Source organism: Cinclus cinclus, chromosome 7, assembly GCF_963662255.1.
Source record: "Cinclus cinclus chromosome 7, bCinCin1.1, whole genome shotgun sequence".
Lineage (NCBI taxonomy): Eukaryota > Metazoa > Chordata > Aves > Passeriformes > Cinclidae > Cinclus > Cinclus cinclus.
The window spans coordinates 29,423,740-29,444,227 of NC_085052.1; the positions used below are offsets into that span (position 1 = coordinate 29,423,740).

At 40.6% G+C, this 20,488-nt stretch overlaps 1 protein-coding gene across 3 annotated transcripts in view; it reads right to left on the bottom strand.

Annotated features, from left to right (window-relative positions):
- The window catches only part of ARID5B (AT-rich interaction domain 5B), a 114,582-nt gene that overhangs the window by 25,299 nt on the left and 68,795 nt on the right, over positions 1-20,488 (bottom strand). For all 3 annotated transcript variants that reach the window (XM_062496522.1, XM_062496521.1, XM_062496520.1), the window contains 3 exons: positions 11,412-11,524; positions 5,008-5,212; positions 2,626-2,678 (listed from right to left, as the gene is read on the bottom strand). In XM_062496522.1, coding sequence (XP_062352506.1) covers positions 2,626-2,678; positions 5,008-5,212; positions 11,412-11,524 — 371 coding nt within the window. The remainder of the gene's footprint in view (positions 1-2,625; positions 2,679-5,007; positions 5,213-11,411; positions 11,525-20,488) is intronic.

Sequence of the window (20,488 nt, forward strand, 5' to 3'; positions counted from 1 at the left end):
TTGCAACTGCTTTAACTGGGAATGTTTCTGTGATTGTAAACAAATTGTCATCTGACCACTTTAAGTTTCCATATGTCATTTTAAGCAATCTTTTATCTGCTTCCTGTTCATAAAATGGCTGTCACATGTTGAAGTCAAATATCTACTTTTAAATATTATTTTCTTTACAATACTTCAAAGAGAAAAGACCTATTTCTAACTCAGTGTACAAATCAGAAACTAGCAAAATTTTAAAACCAATTAAAGATGATGAAACCCTTGTAATGGTTTGCTCAAGTCAGATGGAAGGGGCCATAGAGACAAATGTGTATTAAACAGGGCAGGTCTGAGAAAGCTGTTGCACTCCACAACCTCTCCTCATCAATAGAACTGTGTGTGGGAGTGGTGGATTCTGCTCAACATTGAATTAAAGCACTCACTTGAAATTTCTGCATCTAAGTAGACCTGCCTAAGATCCTACAACTGACAACTGAGGTCCTTGTCACCCCTGCCATCCACTGACTTGTGAAAAATGAAACAAATAGAACACAAAAGCTTCTCAGCTGTGTTTGCCATTATACAATATAAACAATTAATGCAGTTGGCAAACTCAATGCATAAAATAATAATACCCAGGGTGTGCACAGGTCAAAGTATTTCAACAGCTACCAATATAATACTCAGGGAACTTAAAGCAAAGGCAGATCCATATTGAGGATGAGACTATTAACAGAAGAGAATGAGGTCAGGAAACCTCATGCTCCATATACAACTTAAATTGCATCACAACAGTCCTCCCAGCCTCAGCTTGCCTGCAAAAAGCACAGATGCCACTCACATCATAGAAACAGGATCAGGTCCATCATTTCAGTCACTCTCCAATGAAAGCTGGGCTCACAGCTATGTCAGAGGGTAAACTGTGCTTGCCTTGCCATTTACTTAAAAGGAAGCAATTGCTTAGTTTACTCTCTATGAAGAATAAGCACTGCTGGTACATTTTCATTCAAGGTGACAAATGCCCCTGAATGACGGAGAATATCTGTCACCGAGAGAAGGACAGGAGCTTTGAGGCAAGTGTGGACTGAAGCTACTCTGGCTGACATTCTCATGTTTGTGATCCGTACCCTCAGATCCTGTCACATTTCTCAAACCTGGCTCTGTGGCCTTGTGGTCATGAATTCCCAATCCTATTCTTGCTCTTCCTCAGGTACAGAGGCTCACCTGCTCCACCTCTCTCTCTGGCACTAAAACTCAGATCTCTCCAGCCCCAGCTTTGGCATCCCTGCTTCTGTACATGGACCCTGCAAGCAAACCTGAACATTGGAACATTGCTGTGAAAATTGCCTGCCTTCCTGAGCATGCCCAACATGCCACTCTCCCTTCAATCTCCCTCCTGGCTTTCCCTGGTGTTCTGGATCAAGTTCAAGATCTTAGCCCTCATTTTCATTGCACTTTACAACTCAAGCAATTACTGTTTGCTCATAATTGCTGTAACGATCTATCCATGGTAGCTATTCATTCATACATACCCATGAGCACGCCTACACACACCCTTGTACATAAGCATGGTATGTGCTGATTAACGAAAGATAGAGCAACAATAAAAGCCAAATCAAGCATATATTTTTAAAAGAATGTTAGATTTCACGTTTCACAAAATCCCAGGCACACCCATGCCCAGGTTGCTGATGTACAGAGTGACGTGCTTTATTGTATGGAAGGAAAACACAGAGTTTTGCATTTTGGTTAAAATGACTTTCAGTTTCTTGATAGAGCATTTCTTGTCATTTCTCTACAGCACAGATATGTCCCAGATTACTTTGTAAACAAAGCAAAAATAATTTCTTTCATCCAACCGTGGCAGGAACTGAACAACTTAATCTGATCATTGTGTGCGAAGAAAATATTTCCAGTGACGACATCTTACTATATCAATTGTTTTTTTATTACAGATGTCATTTTGATGTGCCATATTAATGCAGCTCTTTCTTCTCATTTAGAGATTTTAATCTAAGTTTGTTGCTCTAATATTTTATTGGTTCAAAATACATGCTGTAAAATCCGTGGCCATCAAATTTTCCCGTGAGCTAAAAATAAACTGCTCTTGTCAGATATGGTTAGGTGATAAAAAGTGTCAGAGACTTTTCTGAATTACTTTGATAACTTCCTGTTTATGTGGTACTGACCCTTGTCTAATAAAGATCTTTTACACTTGGAATAAGAGAAGATTCTGCAACATACTATTCCTTAATGGACAATGCTGATTACTTTTGAAAGCCTTTAATACATTTCCCATATTAGACATGAACAGATGTCAGGGACGTTGCCAAGTGAAATTTCTTTTATGCAATCCTGGCTTGTTGTACAATAATAGCCCTTTCTCAACATGGGAAAAAATTACAGACCTAACTAATTTCCTTGACAGAGAAGAGTTACATATGTTTTCCACTTGGAGTTTTTACAACAAGTTTACAATTTTGCCAAATCTGGAACTAATTGGGACCATTTCCAAAAATGGCCCAATAAACCCACAATGAGTAAAGCTAGCCTAAAATGCAGCAAATGATTGTTTGCTTTTACATTTTTTTTCTAACAGGGAAAAGTTGGATTGCACAATTATTTCATTTAAGTTACTTAAACACTTACTGTTTCATATCCTCCCAGTTTTTGAGCAGCTTGAAACATAGTCCAAAGGTTAACTGTTAGAGGGACAATAAGTATTTAGATAAGCATTGCATTAGCCAACATATTTCAAAGAAATGTAAATTAAACAGTTTTAAAAAAAGAAAAATAGAGAAAAAAAAGCTCGCAGCCCCTGAAAAAGTTCCTGTGAAACATTTTCCAAAGAGGTATTTACATAATCTGAAGAGTAAATATTAGCCCATGCTATATATATTTTTAATTACATATAAGAGAACACACTTACAGATTCCTTAACAGGACTGGAAAAATACACTGAGACAAAGGTAATGGGTTCATTTGACTTTGCTGATAAGAGACACGGTATAATAACTAGCATGTTTCCATAACTTTGATAATAAAAATTACTCACTGGGAAGAATGTTACTTTTAATTATTTGTTTAATACCAGTTTCATTAGCAAGCAAGCAGGACCCACACACTGGCTCACAGACCAGGCCTATTGATTAGAAAATATCCAATATTTACTGCAGCTCAGATAATGGGCCCCATCATCAGTGAACAATAAGCTGTGTTCTAGCGGGCCCTGTGTGACTGAACCCAGATGGAGCATGAATGAGCATTACTGGAATAATTATGTTGTGGCTGGTTGTGCCTTGCCCATGGCTGTGGGGTCAGAGGCAACTCAATTCAAAAGATGTATTGGGAGAGAGTTGTCATTTCCTGCAGAACTTCTCTCCTTTCATGCTTATCATCCCGGCCCCCTGTCCCACGGGGCCACTGCTTGCTGGTGTCTTTTTAATTTAATTTAATTTTTATTTTATCTAATTTAATTGTTAGAAAGAAAAATCCATGTCAGCCCTATAAAAGGTGCATGCACAATTCCACCAACAGTGATTCCCCACGGACACACTACAAAAAACTGAGGTCAGCAGTAATGCTGCAGACCATGGAGAACGGGATCTCCTTCTCCATGGAGGGATGCTCTGCTGTGCTGTACATACTGCCTCTTCCCAACAACCTATTTATATTGGCAATGTTTGCACAAGCCTTGCTCAACAAATATAAAGCCCCATCCTGCAAACACTTCTGCTCTTCTCAGTATACTTACTCTTGGTATTTAAGTATTTGCTGGATCAGGCCCCTACTCCATAATCTATGTCAGGCAAGCTTCAATGTATTTCAACTAAATATTAGCAGTGTGCTCTATCCCCAGTGGGCAACTTTAGAAATAATACTTTAGCTTGTCTTTTAAGCCCACTCAGTCTGCGTACTTGAACCTCCAATGAAGAATAATATGGAGTGGTGGGGGAGAAAAAAAAAAAAATTCTTCAACACAAAATGTTCTGAAAGCCTCATTGAACCTTGTACTGCTTCAAAGCTATCAAAAGCTTTGCTTAGGCCTTGATTTAATCTGAATCAATGCATAATGCAACGAAGCTGTTCATAGTACATTAATTTTACTCCCATTTCAAGCAGCCAGTTTTCAGACAAACACTGTAATCATTTGGAGTTATATAAGTTTATAATGGCTGCTGGAGGCCTGTTGCAATCAGTGCCAATTGCTATTAGGTATGTAAATTGTTATGTAAAACATACAGGTTTGACATTCTTCATCAAAATAACACATGGTTTTAATCTAGGAGATAAATTATAGTAAATAATATTTCAATCCATAGCATTTACCCTTTAAGGAAATAAAGTATCATTCAATCTATAGATAAGGAGGAGAAATACTCCCATTTACAGCTTTTGTTGGTAACTGAAAGATCCACATTGTGCTGCAATATTTATGCAAAATTCAGTTTCAACTGTATCTTCTCCACATACAATTAATTTACAGATTGTGGCACTACATTCTGTACATGCCAAAGCAATTCTAAAGACTGCATTCTGTATTAAGCAGATACAGTCTGGTTTTATTCTCCAAAATCAGTAATTTCTTAACTATAAACACATTTTGGGCCTTAAAAATATTATCGCTTTGTGCCTTTCTCGATCACCTTTAAATGTATTCCTTTAATATTTATCCTTTCATAAAGAACATCTGGGCACAGTAAAGATACATCATATTATTAACTCAGAAGAAAAGCATTACAGACACTGCAGATTTGCAAAACAGAAAACCAGAGAGTTTTCAACATGCCTATTTCTAGTCATAATCAGCGGATTTAAGCCTATAAATATCTGGCAGCAACTACCCCAGAAGGAAGAGATGCAAATCGAGGCATAAGACAGTGAAATGCCTGGACTGGAAAATGTGTAGAGATAAACATGGTCCCTCCCCATCCATAAGGCTTTAAAATAGGTTTTGTGTGCAATTACTTTCTCCAGAGAAGCCAAACCATTCTAGAATGCCAAAAAGAAAGTGAGAAAAAGGATACTTACTCTGCTTAAAACCTAAATAAGGTATTCGTTCAATTGGTGTTTTCCTTTCTTTCATATATTTATAAAGAGCCACAAGGAAAGCCTGCTCATCAGCTCTGCATTCTTCACCTATGGCAATCTTTGATTTATCCTCACTTGAGCCTTTCTTACAGTTGCTGTTGTTACTCTTGGGTTTGGGCAAAGCTGACTTAGCCTCACATTTTACCTGGGAAAAGAAAAGATGTCATATCAGATCTGGGTAACCTTTAATTTTCACTTAAGGAATAAATACCCTCTCCTAGCAGAATGGACTGTTGAAAAAAAATGAAGGCCAAACCATGCGACTGTGTTTGAGGGGAAACAAAAGAAGCTATTTATAGAGCTAAATGTCTTGTTCTGAATCTTAGTCACAACATTTTTAAACAGCCACATCTTTAAATCATTATAACTCACTGGTAAGACTCTCCAGATCTGCATTTTTATGACTATACATTGCTATGTCACAGCTTCTATCTCTAACATACACTTGCCATTAGCAAGTCTAATAATAACCCTTGTTCCAGGACTGACATTGAGCATTGTCAACTCCTGCAGACAACCCCTGGAGCTGAGGGTGCTCAGCTCCTTCCAGGAATGCTCAGCAGCCAGCTCTGAAATGACACATTTTTCTCTCCTTTGGCCCACCAAAACAGATGCAAACCTTGGCAAGCTTTATCCAGGCAGAGCCCTCAGCACACGAGTGGAGATTCTGCTGTAACATGGACTCCAATCAATTATATTTGAGCATCTGCTTAAACTTGAGCACAGCCCTAATCATTCAGCAGAAGGGAGAGGCTGATAGCTGGAGACCTTCCTGGAAGATACTGGCATCCTCAACGCACGTAATTCCCAGAGCTCCAGGTCTCTCACTGGACTGCCCAGCAGATGTGTGCCAGTCAGGAAACAAAAAACTGAAACCACTTTAGCTCTCCTCAGTATCCATACAGGGGGAAAAATACCCAATGAGACTGTCTTACTCGTACAGCCCCTCTTGGAGATTATTCTCCCACTGAATCAAGCAAATTACAAACTGAGTGCTCACTTAAGGTATGTATTAAAAAAATAAATAAATAAAAAGGCCAGAAACCCTGATGTTTAAAAGCTCTACATGACCAAGACATTGGAACCATGGGATCAATAAACTTCCAATGAAATACTGGAAATTCTGTAATACAAGGTAGTGGAGATGGTTACATGTATTCTGGATTTGGATTGCCCTTCAATGCTTCTGAGAGCTGTCAGGAACCTTCTGGTAGTTCCATACCCCATCAAAGACATGTCCTTTGTGCTCCTAGAGGGAGCAGGGGGAGACTAAGAGCCAGTACGTGGTATTTTAGGAGGATACCAGAGGAGAGCAGGGTATTCTGCTGCGCAGGAAGGCAGGAACTCTCCGTCAAGCAACCCATGGACCCTCCTTCAGAAGTGTCACTTCTAAACCAGGTGCTTTCTGGATACTTGTTGACAGTTTGGAAGCAACTGCTATGAAGAACATTACGTAAGTGTTTGTAAACAAGCAACAAACACATCACTGGAAAGACCACAACCTCAATATGGTTATTTTATCTTAACAAAAGAAATTCTGGCATTCCAGGCTCAGGGGAAGCAAAATCTTTATACGGTTCCAGGTATTAACTTTGCAGAGTGTACTGAGTTCAAATGATCTGCTCCACAGTTTTCTACAGATGCTGGACAAAGCAATGGTATCTCCTGAACAGAGTGGACAAGTGGGTACGATTTTCCATGGCAACTGATGCTGCTGAAAAACCTCCATCCTGGCTACTGGAAGGCACAGGTTCACTCCTCCCAGGCAATGCAGCAGGGACTGGGAAATGGACTTCCTGTGGGATTTTTCTTGAACATTTGCTGCTGCAGTGTATCTAGTGTACTGCTTGGTATTCTCCAGCTGCACAGTTCAAAGAGATGTTGTTTTCCAATAGCACAAGACACCATCCTTTGCATTTTAGTAATAGATATGCTTGTTGATGAAACTTTTGTAAAGATCATGGGTTTCATCCAAAAGTCAGAGGAGCTAATAGGTTGGCTTTTTTTTTCCTATTCAATGAACTTTGGACTTCCTCATCCAATTTTTAGGTCGGAGCTGTAATTCCTTGACTTTTTTTTTTTTACTTTGGCATCTCACAGAAACTATTTAACAGCTTCCAAAGTTTAGATTACGTTGTCTTAGGTTTCAATGCTTTACCAAAGACTGTGTTAACACTCCCAAAAGGAATGCATGACTTTAGTAATCTTAGGATTTTTAACTGGAGCTCCAAATTTAGAACAAATTCACTGGACCTCGGAACAATTTTTCAGTTTAGTCACCCACTTGCTTGGATTCTCTTTTTCACACTAGACAATTCAGAACTACATTTACAAAGACAGCCTGGGTGTGAAATCAAATCTCATGGCTGTGCAAGCAAACTAATGGCAAGGGATACTACCTGAATGGAGACAAAGGCAAAATAATATTAAGAAAGCCACCAGGAGTGGGAAAAACCCATGGCAGACACAACCTTCCTCTCTCTGTCTACAGAGAAGCAAGGTCAAAGGTCAGAGGTGTCAAAATGTGGTGAGTGGACACCAAACCAGCAACAGGTTCAACAAAGCTTTGGTGAAGGCTACAATGCTTCTTCTGCACATCATTTGAGGCCCAAGCCTCACTTCTGGAACCTCCCCACCATCTAACAGGCAATATGGATGAATGCCATGGCCAATAATTCATGAGAACCAAAAGGGCCAAATGCCATTCTGGGCAAGACCAGTGTAAATCCAGCATAAACATATCAGAATCAGTGAGAATTATGCCAGATTTGCTCCAAGCACCACAAACTGCCCTTCTCTTTTGAAACACAAACCTAGTGGCACAGCTGGGTTAAGCTGGATAAGATGGGGCTGCACTAAGATGGGCTCTGGAACATCTGACCATCTCCTGCTGTGTGTTCCATCAGAGGTGATGACCCATGACCAAATGGCCAGTAAACACTCATGGGTACAACCATGTGTTTGTCTTCTCCTGCCAGAGGTCATGCACAACACAGACCACAACAGACCTGCATTTTACAGTTTCCATCAGATAATGGCCAAGGCACTCAGAATAAATCTCCAGATCTGAGAGCATGCCAGGCCACCTGAGGCCACAGGAAAAGCATATCCTGGCAACTTTTATACTAATTTCCCATATCTTGCTGGTACAAATGAAGTGAGAGGTTTACATCAGAATCTGCACTGGGAGATGTAATTAATAGATTCATTTGGGGACAATTTCCGTGTTTAACAAGTTAATCCTTTCAGTTCCTCAAAATGGTCAGATCAGCCAGTTTTAAAAAGCATTAGAACACGTTTTGAATTGGGAACACTTTCTGGGAAGATGAAGCAGGTACAATGAGAGTCATCTGCCGGAGCCTGCAAGTCCCAGAAGCCTGTCCAGCAGTGATGACACATCAAATAGGGAAGCCTCCAGAGTCCTACGAGTGTTTTGAGGAAGAGCTTGCTATAACCCTCTCCAGAAGAGCTGATCCTGCTGGAGTAGATAGCCCTGTATTTCCCTCCCAGCCAAGGAGGGAACTCCCCTGGGGTCTTCCCCAGGAGGCACTAAAATTGATGCAGTGACCACCGAAGAGATCAAGAGAGCGAAAGCGGGAAGTGGCACACAGAAGACCCACTTTCCCTGGTGGGACCTGCAGGTCCAGGACCACATTGTCTGTGATGCTATCACTCTATATTTAACAAGCCACCTAAACTGGAATTGACCCAGAGCTGCTCCTACCCAACCAGACACTTGTCCTTGTCGGATAACTCTGAAACCCTCAAAACGATCTGCTGATAGCTCAAGACAAACGTGCCTGACTAGAACTAGGTTTTAAGAATTAAGCTTTCTAGTAACTGGCAGCTGAGAACATGAAATTCAGCAAGTCATCACAACTATGCAGCTTGCATTGGTCTTGACAGGCTCAAAACCACAGCCTTTGGAATGCCCCTTCTGCTATTTCCCAACCCAAACATACAGCCACTGCAACTCCATCCATTGCCCCACCACAGAGAAATGAGGCTGCTGCCAGACACTGAGTGACATGATCTGAGAACGCAAGCAGCACAACCTCTGCTCAGAAGGGACTTTATCTGGGACAAGAATATGGCCAGGACTGCTGAACACTTCAGCATCCGACACAAGTAGATTCATCCCGTTTACACGAGCACTGCTCAATCCTGCTCTACATGGGCCCATTTGTCAGCATTAGTCGGACATGGAGCACTCACAGAGGAGGATAACCAATGATGAACTCCAACATGGAGCTTCAGATGACCACATCCCAACAGTTCCCAACAAAATGAGAAAACAGTAGGTGGGTTTCTATTTCTCCCCTTCCCCAAATACCCTTCTCCTCCCTTCCCAGTAATGCACAGGCAGGTCTGCACATACAGTATATTACATCTACTATAGAAGGTTTGATTCACTGTCCTCCTCTCATGGAACTGTATCCACAGCCCTGAGACACAGACTGATGTGAAGAGCCACAGTGAAGTCAGGGTGACTACATGCAAGGACATTATATCACAAGCATGTCTATTATTTATAATGAAATTAAGCCGGCCAAGATAATTAATGCTATTAATATCTGCACAATGATGAGCACAGTGTGACTAGATAAATAGGTGGAATTACTTATCTGAAATATCCTCCCATCTGACTAGTAGTGTGAACCCAAATATAAACAGAGAGGATAAACAATTTGGTAGGAAGTGTTACTGTTGTTTTTAATTATCTAATACCTATATATCAGGTGCTGAAGAGGCAGAACTACTTGTGCTACAGTCTGGGGTGCTTTGACAATATGGTCCATGCCACAGTGCACTGGCAATATTTTGACATGAAAAATGGCTTGGGGGAAGGTGGAATTGAGGCAAATTGAGACATTTTCACACAATGGATTTTGCACATTCTTTCACAGAGAAAACATTCAGGCAAACTCTACAGTATCTGGCAGGACCCCACAAGTCAACACACCAGGCTCCATCACCTCTTACCATGCCTGTCTAATACGATAGTACAGACTCCAACTGAGGACAATAGGACTAAAAAAGAAGAGAAACAATGACTTAAGGGCAGAGTTTCATCATGAACTTCAGCCTCTTTTATCGTCATCAACAGAAGGCACAGTTTTAGCTGAATTCCTAGGGAGGAGGAGGAGGAGGAGGTGGAATTTAATTTGCCTTCCTATGAGAAACTGAGAGCAGAACACTCCCACTTGACCTCTTTAACCTCCTAATCTCCCAGGACATTCACTGTGTACAATACCAACACAAATGGACCTACAGATTCACTGTATTTCCTAAAGAGGTGGTCATAACAATGGAAGTGTTTTTCAGATACACATCCAATTTATTGAAACAATAGATTTGGGAAGAGCTGGTGTAAAATTTCAGTATATGTAAATCTCCTTAGCTGTTTAGCTTAAAAGTATCAGCACAAAGTCTGTCTCTGATAAAAATCAACTATTGCTCTAAGTAATTTTCCATCTTTGCACCTTAGAGTTTCTAATTAAATCATCTTGAAAGGAGCCATTTGTGCTGCTCTTTTTTTAAGAGAAAACCCAATTCCTGTTTAAAACCACTTGGAAAACATAGAAAATGGGATGCATTTTACACTACAGAAACTCCATTTTAAAATATTTTAAGGAAAAGACACAAACCCATAAATATCTTAAAAGATAACGTCTATAAACACTGATCAGTGATCCCATTTTTACTAGCAGTATGAGCTAAGCATTGCAGCACATACAGAAGACTCTGTACAAGCATGCACTATTCAGCAAGTTGTGGAACATGCATAAGTATTAAAGAAGTGGCCCAGATTTTTTTTTTAAGCTTTCATGCTGAATTTCTGCCTTTATCTTTTTTTTTTTTTTAATTTCCAATTTAAAAATGTTGAGATCTTAACATCAGGGTAATGTCATTTGTGTTTGCTTCTTAGAAACCATTAGCAAGGCAGCTCTTGTTTCATAGTCTGTTTATCTTCAAACTTATATTTAGAAGTACACTGTAACAGGGTGAGTTGCTCCCAGGTTTATTTTTAATTTGAAGATACTGTCACACACTATGTTTGTGTGTCACAGAATGTGAAAACTAACACTAGATGCCAAGAAAGCTTAAGCACTACCAGTTACCAACAAGCTGATAGCATTAGGTTGTTAGGTGACTGCAATTGCTGGTAACTTTGAACACAGGCATGATTTAAAGTGAAAAGTACAACTATTGAAAAAAATTATGTTTATCGCCCCAAGAAAATAAGTTACACTCTAAATGTGAAACAGCATGCTGGGAAACAAAGGCAGGGTTGTACCTAAAAAAGAAGAGAGTGCCAAAAAGAGTATTATTAAGTGATTTACCTTGGCAACAGCTTTGCTTTCAGAATTATTGTTGGAATCCTTAATGCCATTTAATGAATCTCTTCTCTGTGGGCATGGCCTCTTTTTGCGCGGTCTGCCTTTAAGATTTGGCGCTGAAAATTAATGGAGAACACTTTGAGCACATTGTCGTATACTGGATTCTTAACAGCCAAAAGGATAATAAATAATTCCACTAGAATCAGTCACAGAAATATACACATCTGTCTACAGTAAAGGCTTATAACAAGACACACTATACATTTCTATAGAATACCCCCCAAGGCTAATCTATTCTACTTTCACATAACTAATTAATATAAAGTCAAACACTGGTCTCCCGAAGACTCTGAGAGAAAGCACAAATATTTCTCCCTGGTACATAAAAGAACAAAATTTAATATTAATAGGCAACTTTGCATTATCGTCCTGTGCTGCCTTTATTTCTGACCCTCAAGAAAGAGCACTGACTGTTATTTCCAACTTTGGGAAACATCTGGCATTGGAAGTGCTCTGAAATATTGAAATTCCTTACAGCTCTGAGAAATGTTTATATATCCTGTCATTCTTGTCAAAGTTTTTCTAAAAAAGTTTAAGAAAAAAAATATTACTCAAGTCCTGAAAGGGATCAAATAAACCCTTAACAACTAGTTCTGGAAGTTGACAAGTACTGAAATAAGTGATTGATTGTTTCATAAGGGTTACATACCACACATACAAATTAACATGAATCACTTTCAGTTTTGTCCAATTCTTAAGATAAAACAGCTTTGAAATAACGCAGTGACTAAATTTGAACTGTACTGAGCCATACAAGGAATGGGATATGGATCATCATAAAAAATATCACACTCATCTTTCAATAGTGCAATTAAAACATAAATTATGATCATATATAGAAATAATAGATGAAGCAGATGCTTGCTCATTACTACATATTCCCTCTGCTTTCAGATTTAAAAATCAGCCTCCGACAACTATGGCAACATTTAAAATTATAAACAATCATTAACTAATGACTCTATTGAATAAGATAATTTCCTTTAAACCTTTAACTTTTAGGTAACCATTGTTTCAATTACTCAAAAGGATGAACAATGTCAGAAATCTAAACATCACAAACCTCATGAGTGTCTTCTCATTGTTTCTAATCTTACATTTGTCACACTGTAAGCCAGTGGTTTCAAGACATTTTACATTTTAATTAGTTTGTAAACACAATAAAGAGTGCTAATTTGATTATATGGTTTGAGTAACACTGCCATATTTCATCTGTTCAGATAAAAAGAAAAGCTTGGGGTTTAAAATAAAGTCAGATCCTTTTTTTTTTTTTTTTCCTCCAGCACTGGTGTAAGGTAAAAAAAAAAAAAAAATCTATATGTGTACATGTATATATATATATATATATATATATATATATATGCATGTGCATATGGAAGTAAGTCCATATTTGTGTCTATCTAAAAATATATTTATCTCCCTACAGAAATATCTCCATCTATCTCCAGTGAAGCACATTCTGCTTATTGAAAAGTACTGCAGAAAGCAATCCCGAAATTGTCATCTGAGGCTAACATGCAAAATCAAACAAAGAGAGAAAGGAATTATTACCCATTCCAGCCGACAAACATCTGCCTGATTTATATCTGTACTCATGAATGCTACAGCACGTGACTGCACACTACATCGCTGGGAGTCTCAACTTGGTGTGGATGCCAGCCTCACACACAAAACGAGCACCCCGAGCGTTTGCTCCGTGCTGCGGACGCCCTCCCCCAGCCGCTCCATCACTCATACAAACAGGGATGAGCAGGGATGATGGCTCAGCAGGAGCGTGGGATGAGCTCCGAGGTCTCCAGCACCGACTGCCAGACTGCCGGCTCGGGACACGCCGCCCTGCCTCATTGATAAACCCCGCTCAACTTCTCATGGCCTCCCGGTGCCTATGGGATTTTTGGGCACGGGACCTGGATGGGATGGACGGATCCTCAACCATGGCCTGCTTCAGCAGTCGCCGAGTTCTTTGAAAAGGTACTGAAATACAAATGTTCCCTCAATTTATTACGCTGGCACACATGTTAAAAGATCAACCTTTGAATGGAAGGATCCCCAGGCCTGGCCCAACCAAGGGTCAAAGACGGATGTGGTTGAGCTACCATCAAATATACTTGCATATGAACTATTTGTCCTTCCTTTCTTTCCTTCATTCCGTTCTTTATTTTTAACAAATAAAGAAACTACTTCAAGGTTCAGTGCTTTCCAAACATACTTGCTATCCTGTGTTTTGGCACTGTACTTTGCATCACACTATAAAGCACTGCTGATGTTTTGCTTAAAGCTTTAAAAGCAAGAAGGCATTTGTTCCTAAATTCCCAGTATATTGAGCTTGCATATAAACACTGTTTGAATTGGAACTTCCAAGGCAGAACTGGCACAAACGTGCTCTGAAATGGGGTATTTGCATTCTCCCTGTGGCTCAGGAGCTGCAGCAGGGAAGACCTGTCTGCAGCAGACACAAGGACCATCCCACATGCCCCATGGTAGGATTTTAAATCACCTAAAGCCACTGCAGATTTGACACACAATTAACAAGAAAGCAGCAATAGGAATTATTATCAGAGGATAAGGTCCTGGCATCTAATATCTACTCTGTAAAAGAAAACATTTGATGTTCCAGTCACACTTGAAACAAAGCCATTAATATTTGCTCCCTAAACCATTATAAATGAATGCATTATTAGAAGATTACTGCATTTTAGTGACATTTGTTTTATTTGTGTGAGGAAATATGACTAGGACTGAAGAAAGAATTTGCAAGTCACATTCATGTATCTATTCTGCCATCTTGTTTATTTTTTGACATATTCATGAGCACACTGCAAATGTCCTGAATTTGTTCTTCATAATTATTTTAAAGCAATTTTACACATTCTCTGGCTTAGTCACATTCAGTTTTCCTGATTACATTGAATGTTCAGGGTGTACCGGACAGCTAAGTGAGTATCCTATGGATTTTTTTCTGCTTTCTAGTGGAGGACTTCTGGCATGACTACCTAAGAATGTCCAAAATGCTTCACTTTCTTCATGCGTTTGTGCATGTGGCTTTCAAAGTCATTTTCTGAAAGTGTTTGTGGCACTGAGGCCTGATAACTTGCACATTCCCAGAAGGCGAGAGCATAAGCAAAGAAAATTGAAATAAAAAAAATAAGTACAGAAAAAGTTTGCATTTTTTGCCACCTCTTCAGTGTGAGTGCCTGTAACAGGAGTATGAGACAGACAACACAGTACCAGTTAAAAAACTTTCTTTTCTGTGTAATTGACAACGTGATTGCCTTTTGCCAATGTGTGGTGTTTCCCCACTCCTTTTACCTGCAAACCTTTCAGGTATGGCCAGGTAAAAAAACACAGCTAGCAGCAAAATGCACACAGTACGAGCGAACGCTCCTTGAGCCTGGAGGAGTCCCTAAACTGTGGCTGTGCTCTGTACTGCTAAAACACCAGCAATGCCCTACATGTTTTCACTGCAAACTGTTACACCTGAGAAGTTAAATGCAAAGCCTGTGTCATGCACAGCATGAGTTAGATTATCTGTAGATGTAGACTGGCAATCTTTGTTGTCTGAACAGATCCCAGTAAGATGCTTCCAAAGCCCGTTCTTGTACAAGCTGCCTACAAACTACAGTAATCAAACAAGGACAATTCAGAGATATCTGTGAAGAGAAATAAAGACCAGGAATTGCTGGTAAGCTCAGTAGTAGGCTCTAACCCACCAGAAGAACCACACAGAAAAGAGAGGAGGCTCAAGGCTAATGCTGCTCTGGCTAGCTAGCTGTTTCCTCAAAGCCAGCTCTTTCTGTTGTTCATGAAGCCAAAGAACAGCAGCACTGCTCAAAAATTACATCTTCCCCTCCAGCACTCTCACCAGTCTGAGCAAACACCAGGATATTGTAGGTGATTTGGATAGGCCAGAAGGAGAGGGAGAGGGCAGCTACCCTGCTCACCTATTCAAAAAACTCATAAGGTTGTGGCTACTGTTCTCCAGTCATTACCATCCTCAGTTGTCCAACTTTCACAGACACTGCCTGCTCAGCAGGACATGAGAAAAAGGAGCATTCCCAGCTTCACTGCCTAGAACAACTCCCAGCTCTGGCTTTACCCTGAGAAAGGCAAGTTCTACATAGGGGAAAGAGAAGCACCCCAAAGTGGGAGCTGCCAAAGTGACCATTAACACTACTTACAATGGAAAAACACAGGCTGCCACAACAAGACAGCACGTCCACCTGCCACCTTCCTTTCCTACGTGTCCAGGATGGGGAACTGATCACAGGGCTTACCACCTCCCTGCTATCAGGAGAGCCTCACCATGCCAATAATGCCATGTACTGTGCACACACGACCACTTCTAGGGGCGTGAATACGTCAAGAAATAATGGCTGTGGTTTTGGGGTACCTGAATTTAGCAGGTCACTTGCTGTAAGATTACCTCTTTTTTATGAGTCTGATTACCACTGGAAGTCCAGTGAGTTCAACCCTCCCAATAACACTGTTCTCTATATTTACCTATTTTGGCTGATGCAAAAGATTTGTTATTATAGGGAGGGTGACAAAAAAGATAGTGGCCTTCACAGAGCTGAGGTCAAGCTATGTCGGCACTCTGTCAAAATCAGTCGTGTAGCCAAGAGTTTTTAATGTGCCTGGAATGCATTACCTCATTTGTCATACCTGGATCACTTACTCATGTTGAGCCCAAAATAACCTTGGACCTTGCTGGCTGCTCAGCAAACCATGTAAGTAAACAAGTACTGTACTCATGCCTAAAACATGTATCTTTTAATTGCTTGCTCCACATTTCTTACTCTAGAGCACATCTAAGCAATTGTAAAGCCCATGATCAAAGTTCTTGCCTTCCCAGGCCTCCCTGACCTATTTAGCTATTTCCTGATACGATTTTTGATTCTGGCTTTTCTGGCTTGCTTATACGCCAGTTTCTCAGAAACACTTCAAAAGTAGGGAGGAAAAAAAAAAAAGGAGAAGAATAAAGAAGGCCACTGCCATATTTTGCTGAGGAATGTACTCAGCTAATGGACTTACAGTGCCAACCAGATTCTTCTGGCTGCCTGCTGTTTTCTGTGACCATGTTTCTGTGGAAAGATGAAGTAAGAACAGCATATTTGCCAACTTCAAAAATCAATTTAAAAGAAGCAACTGAGCTTCTAAAAATCTCCATGGCCATCAATAAAGAGGGGCCAGCAGAAGATCTGGGTCTACATTTAGGGTGGGCCAACAGAGTCAGGTGAGCTCTAAATGTGGAGCTGGGAGTGTACCAGAGGGAAGTAATCACAAACCAGGATTTAGGTGGAGTAGTGCAAGTTGCAAGAAGTGAATGAATGGAGATGAGCAGTGATTCTGGATTCAGAAGAGACATGAGGCAGTGGCAGCACAGCTGCCAAATGCATCCACAGCCACTCTTCCCTGAGGGATACCTTGCACACCGTGTCCCCTCACAGAATCCTTCTGCACTGTGCTAGTCCTTCACGTCTTCTGGTTTTCACACACCTGCACAAAAACTGTGATACCAGTGTCCTTGGCTCTAAGCTGTAAAACCATCCATCCATACAGAACAGATTAGGAGATCTCCTCTCCGTGGCAGGTGGAAATGGCAGGATGTGTCAGATCCCAGAGCTATTCATGATTCAGGCGCCAAATAGAAGCTGGAGGTGGCATATGGAGGTGCCTGGCCATCAAAGTCAAGGTAAGAAGAATGGCCCCAGATCTCCACAAAATCCATGAACTGACCATGCCTGTTAGTGGTGGCAAATAGCTGGTTGCTGAGGACATCCCTAATGCAGCCTGGGAAAGTCAGCTCTTGGCTGAAGAGCATAGTTACATGTTGCACCTTTTAAAAGGTAATGAACTGAAAGTTAACAGGTTTAATGGCTTTAACACTTACCCCTCTAGGGGGCTTCTGGCATTCTGCAATATCTGCAAGTTAAGAAAAGCATACTGCTATATTTAAGTCTCAAAAACTGTTCAAAGCTTAGTTAATCTCGCATACTTTGTGGAGTCCCAGCTGCTTCCTTGATTTCCCTGTCACCACCATCTCCTTATTTTCTTTCATTCACCTCATTCCCTTTTCTGCATTTTGACTTTGGGCCTTCACATTTAATTTATTTTCCTTTCACCCCTACAAGCTTTTGTCTCCTGGAAATAGGGTCCAAAAGGGAGAGCCTGGGGCATTTATTGCCCAGGCACGCTGAGCTGGTGAAGAGAAGCAAGCTATAAGTAACCTAACATTTCACTGAAAGGTTAGGAATTAAAGTGCCTGGAAAATAAAGCAAAATATCAGTCTGTGCACAAAAACTCAGACCTGTGTTTAGGAAACAACAGTATCAATTCAGTCTGGGGAAGTTCTCAACAGGATCCTACGTACCTATGGAAGTCAATGAAGAGCACTGACCAACAACTCAAGCTCTCACCAAGCTGTGGAGGTCACACATTCTCACTGTGCACACACACACACCTCATGCTTGCTCAAGCTGACATAAAACAACTTGAATATCAAAATTATTTTTACTGGACTTTTCCTAAATGAAAACACTTGTTTATTCAATTTTTTTTTAATAACTGAACATGCCAAGCTTGACCTGGAAACTCCAGAGCACAGCAGTGAACAACCTTGCAGGAAACATATTAAGGAGGCACGCTGCTTTCTAAACCACATGGAGAAAGAGTGGACTTGTGTAGCCATTTCTGAAAGTTTTGTTATGGAAATGAGATACCCCATGCTCCATGTGGGGAAAATCAATTTGCTACCTCTCTAAAGAAAACATTCCCCATTTGGAAATAAGTGAAACAGACACTTCCTTGTGTGGATTAATGTGGAGACATATGACTTGCTGCAGACTGTTGTTTTGACCCCCCTTCTGACCAGACAATCTCTGAAGAAAGCAAAATGCTAGTATTTTTCATGAATTACAGTTCAGACTAGCATTGCATTTGACAGAAAATTTAGAGGCACTGCAAGCATCAAGTTGGCCAATTTTGCCAAGAAATGAATGTTTCTTTTTTTCATGGACAATGGAGACAAGGCTCATGATGAGGCTTGGAATCTCTTTTTCCTCATTTCAGCATGGCTGGATGTTAAGAATTTTCCTTGATCTGGACTTCTTTACATCCTGCTGACTGGGTTTAAAAAAAATGAAAAAAAAAAAAAAAAAAGATTTTCGTTGTTTTTTTTTGGACAAAAATCTATACACGTGTTGGAAATTATGAAGTGCAGTAAATTGAAATGGGAAGATGAAAACTTCAGAGATAAATATATACTTGACAAATACATGACATTCAAGTAGACCCTAGTGCAAATTAAAATAATAATAACAAAAAAATTTGGTGTAGGCCTATTATTGGCTATGGATGACAGGATTATTACTAATGATTCAAAAAGAGGCAGAGGTGTTTGGTAAATATTTGTTCCATACTTGCAAAGAAGCCAGATGATATGCTTGCAGAAGAATATAATTAAAGCCAGTCAGTTCACTTGGCTTTACAGAAACCAGATCTTAAAATAAAAGAAAAAAAAAAAAAAGCACCTTATTTTACACTTTGAGACTATAAGCTTGGTTAGAGAAAGTAGCTGCACGCATTGAACTTGCCTCCATTCAGTAAGGCAGCTGATTTAATATTAGATGATACTTTGATTAAAAAACAGCATTACATAATTTTATTCAAACATATATTGAATGGATGTAAGTATCAGTGGGGAATTTCTACCAAATGAAAAGATTTCTGGTGGGATTCCACAGGGGTTGTCCCTAACCTTGTAAGTATTACAAATTTTCATCAGTGAAATAAATATGAAGCCCCTGACAGCTACATTCACACTGACACCAGGACTGGCACGATGCTAAGACTGATTCATACAAATGAGTAATCAGAAAGAAAATAGACCAGGAAAACACAATGCTCCTCAAAACAGCTCCAGCATGAAACCTGCAAACGGGGATTACAGGTCCCATTGACCAAGCCAAGGGTGAATGCTCACAAGCAGTCCCCAGTGGAAATTCAACATATGCTGATAGGTAGATGCTCTCACTGTCCAGTGGGATATCTGCCCTCAGGGAGGCCTGAATAATTCAAGCTGTGCTGGGTTTAAGCAAAAACGACTGAGAAGTGACTTTACTAGGTTCACAGGAGTGCCTCAAAGTGAAAAAGCTGTACTCAGGAGCGAGGAGGCATAACCAGGCATGCCCAGGCACCGCAGTCCCCATACCTGATCCAGTGCCAGAATATCGAGGCGTGCGTATAACCAGCTTTCTCAAGGCCTTTGGGAAAAGCCTGAGCCAAACACAGGCGGGTGGTCACAGTACAGAAGTAACAGATGCATTTGAGGGTCTGGAGCACTGAGGTATCAGACTGGAGCTGGGTGTCCCTCCTCAGGCACGGGAAGGAGAGCCTGGCCGCTGCGGGCGGCTGCAGCAGCCTGGCTGGCTGCATGATGAGGCGTCCAGCTGTCTGGCTCTGGTCCTTGCTCAAACAGCTGTTTCCCTTCTCTCTTAGAAAAAAGGTGGTGAACTGGATGAAAGAGTCTGCCAGCAATTTTGGCTGATGAGCCACTACTTGGGGTTCAAACCAGATTAGATGACTCAGTGGTTCTTCTGCTGAGAAATTGCATGAATATGGGATCAAACATAGTGAAGTACTGAGCAATGCAGGACAAGGAACATGAAGAGCTGCAGACTTGATTCAGCAAATTACATGCCTAACTCATAAAGATCTGGAGCATGCAAAAACCTCTGATGATCTAAGTGGGGCTACTCACATCTTTGAGGCTGAGCCTGTGTTAAGCATTAAACACAAACAAGCCAGCATGGCTCTCTCTCTCACTAATGGGAAAGAAGCATTCAAGCCCTGAACAAAGAAATCGTCCTATCTCATCATGAGATGATGAGTGTGCTTGGGCAGCATCACAGGATCAGACATTGGTTCATCAAATTTCCCTTTTTCCTCAGAAATCTGCAGACAGCCTCCAGTCCCAAAGCCCTCCATCCCCAAAGGTCACCTCCTGGGAAGCTGCACCCAGA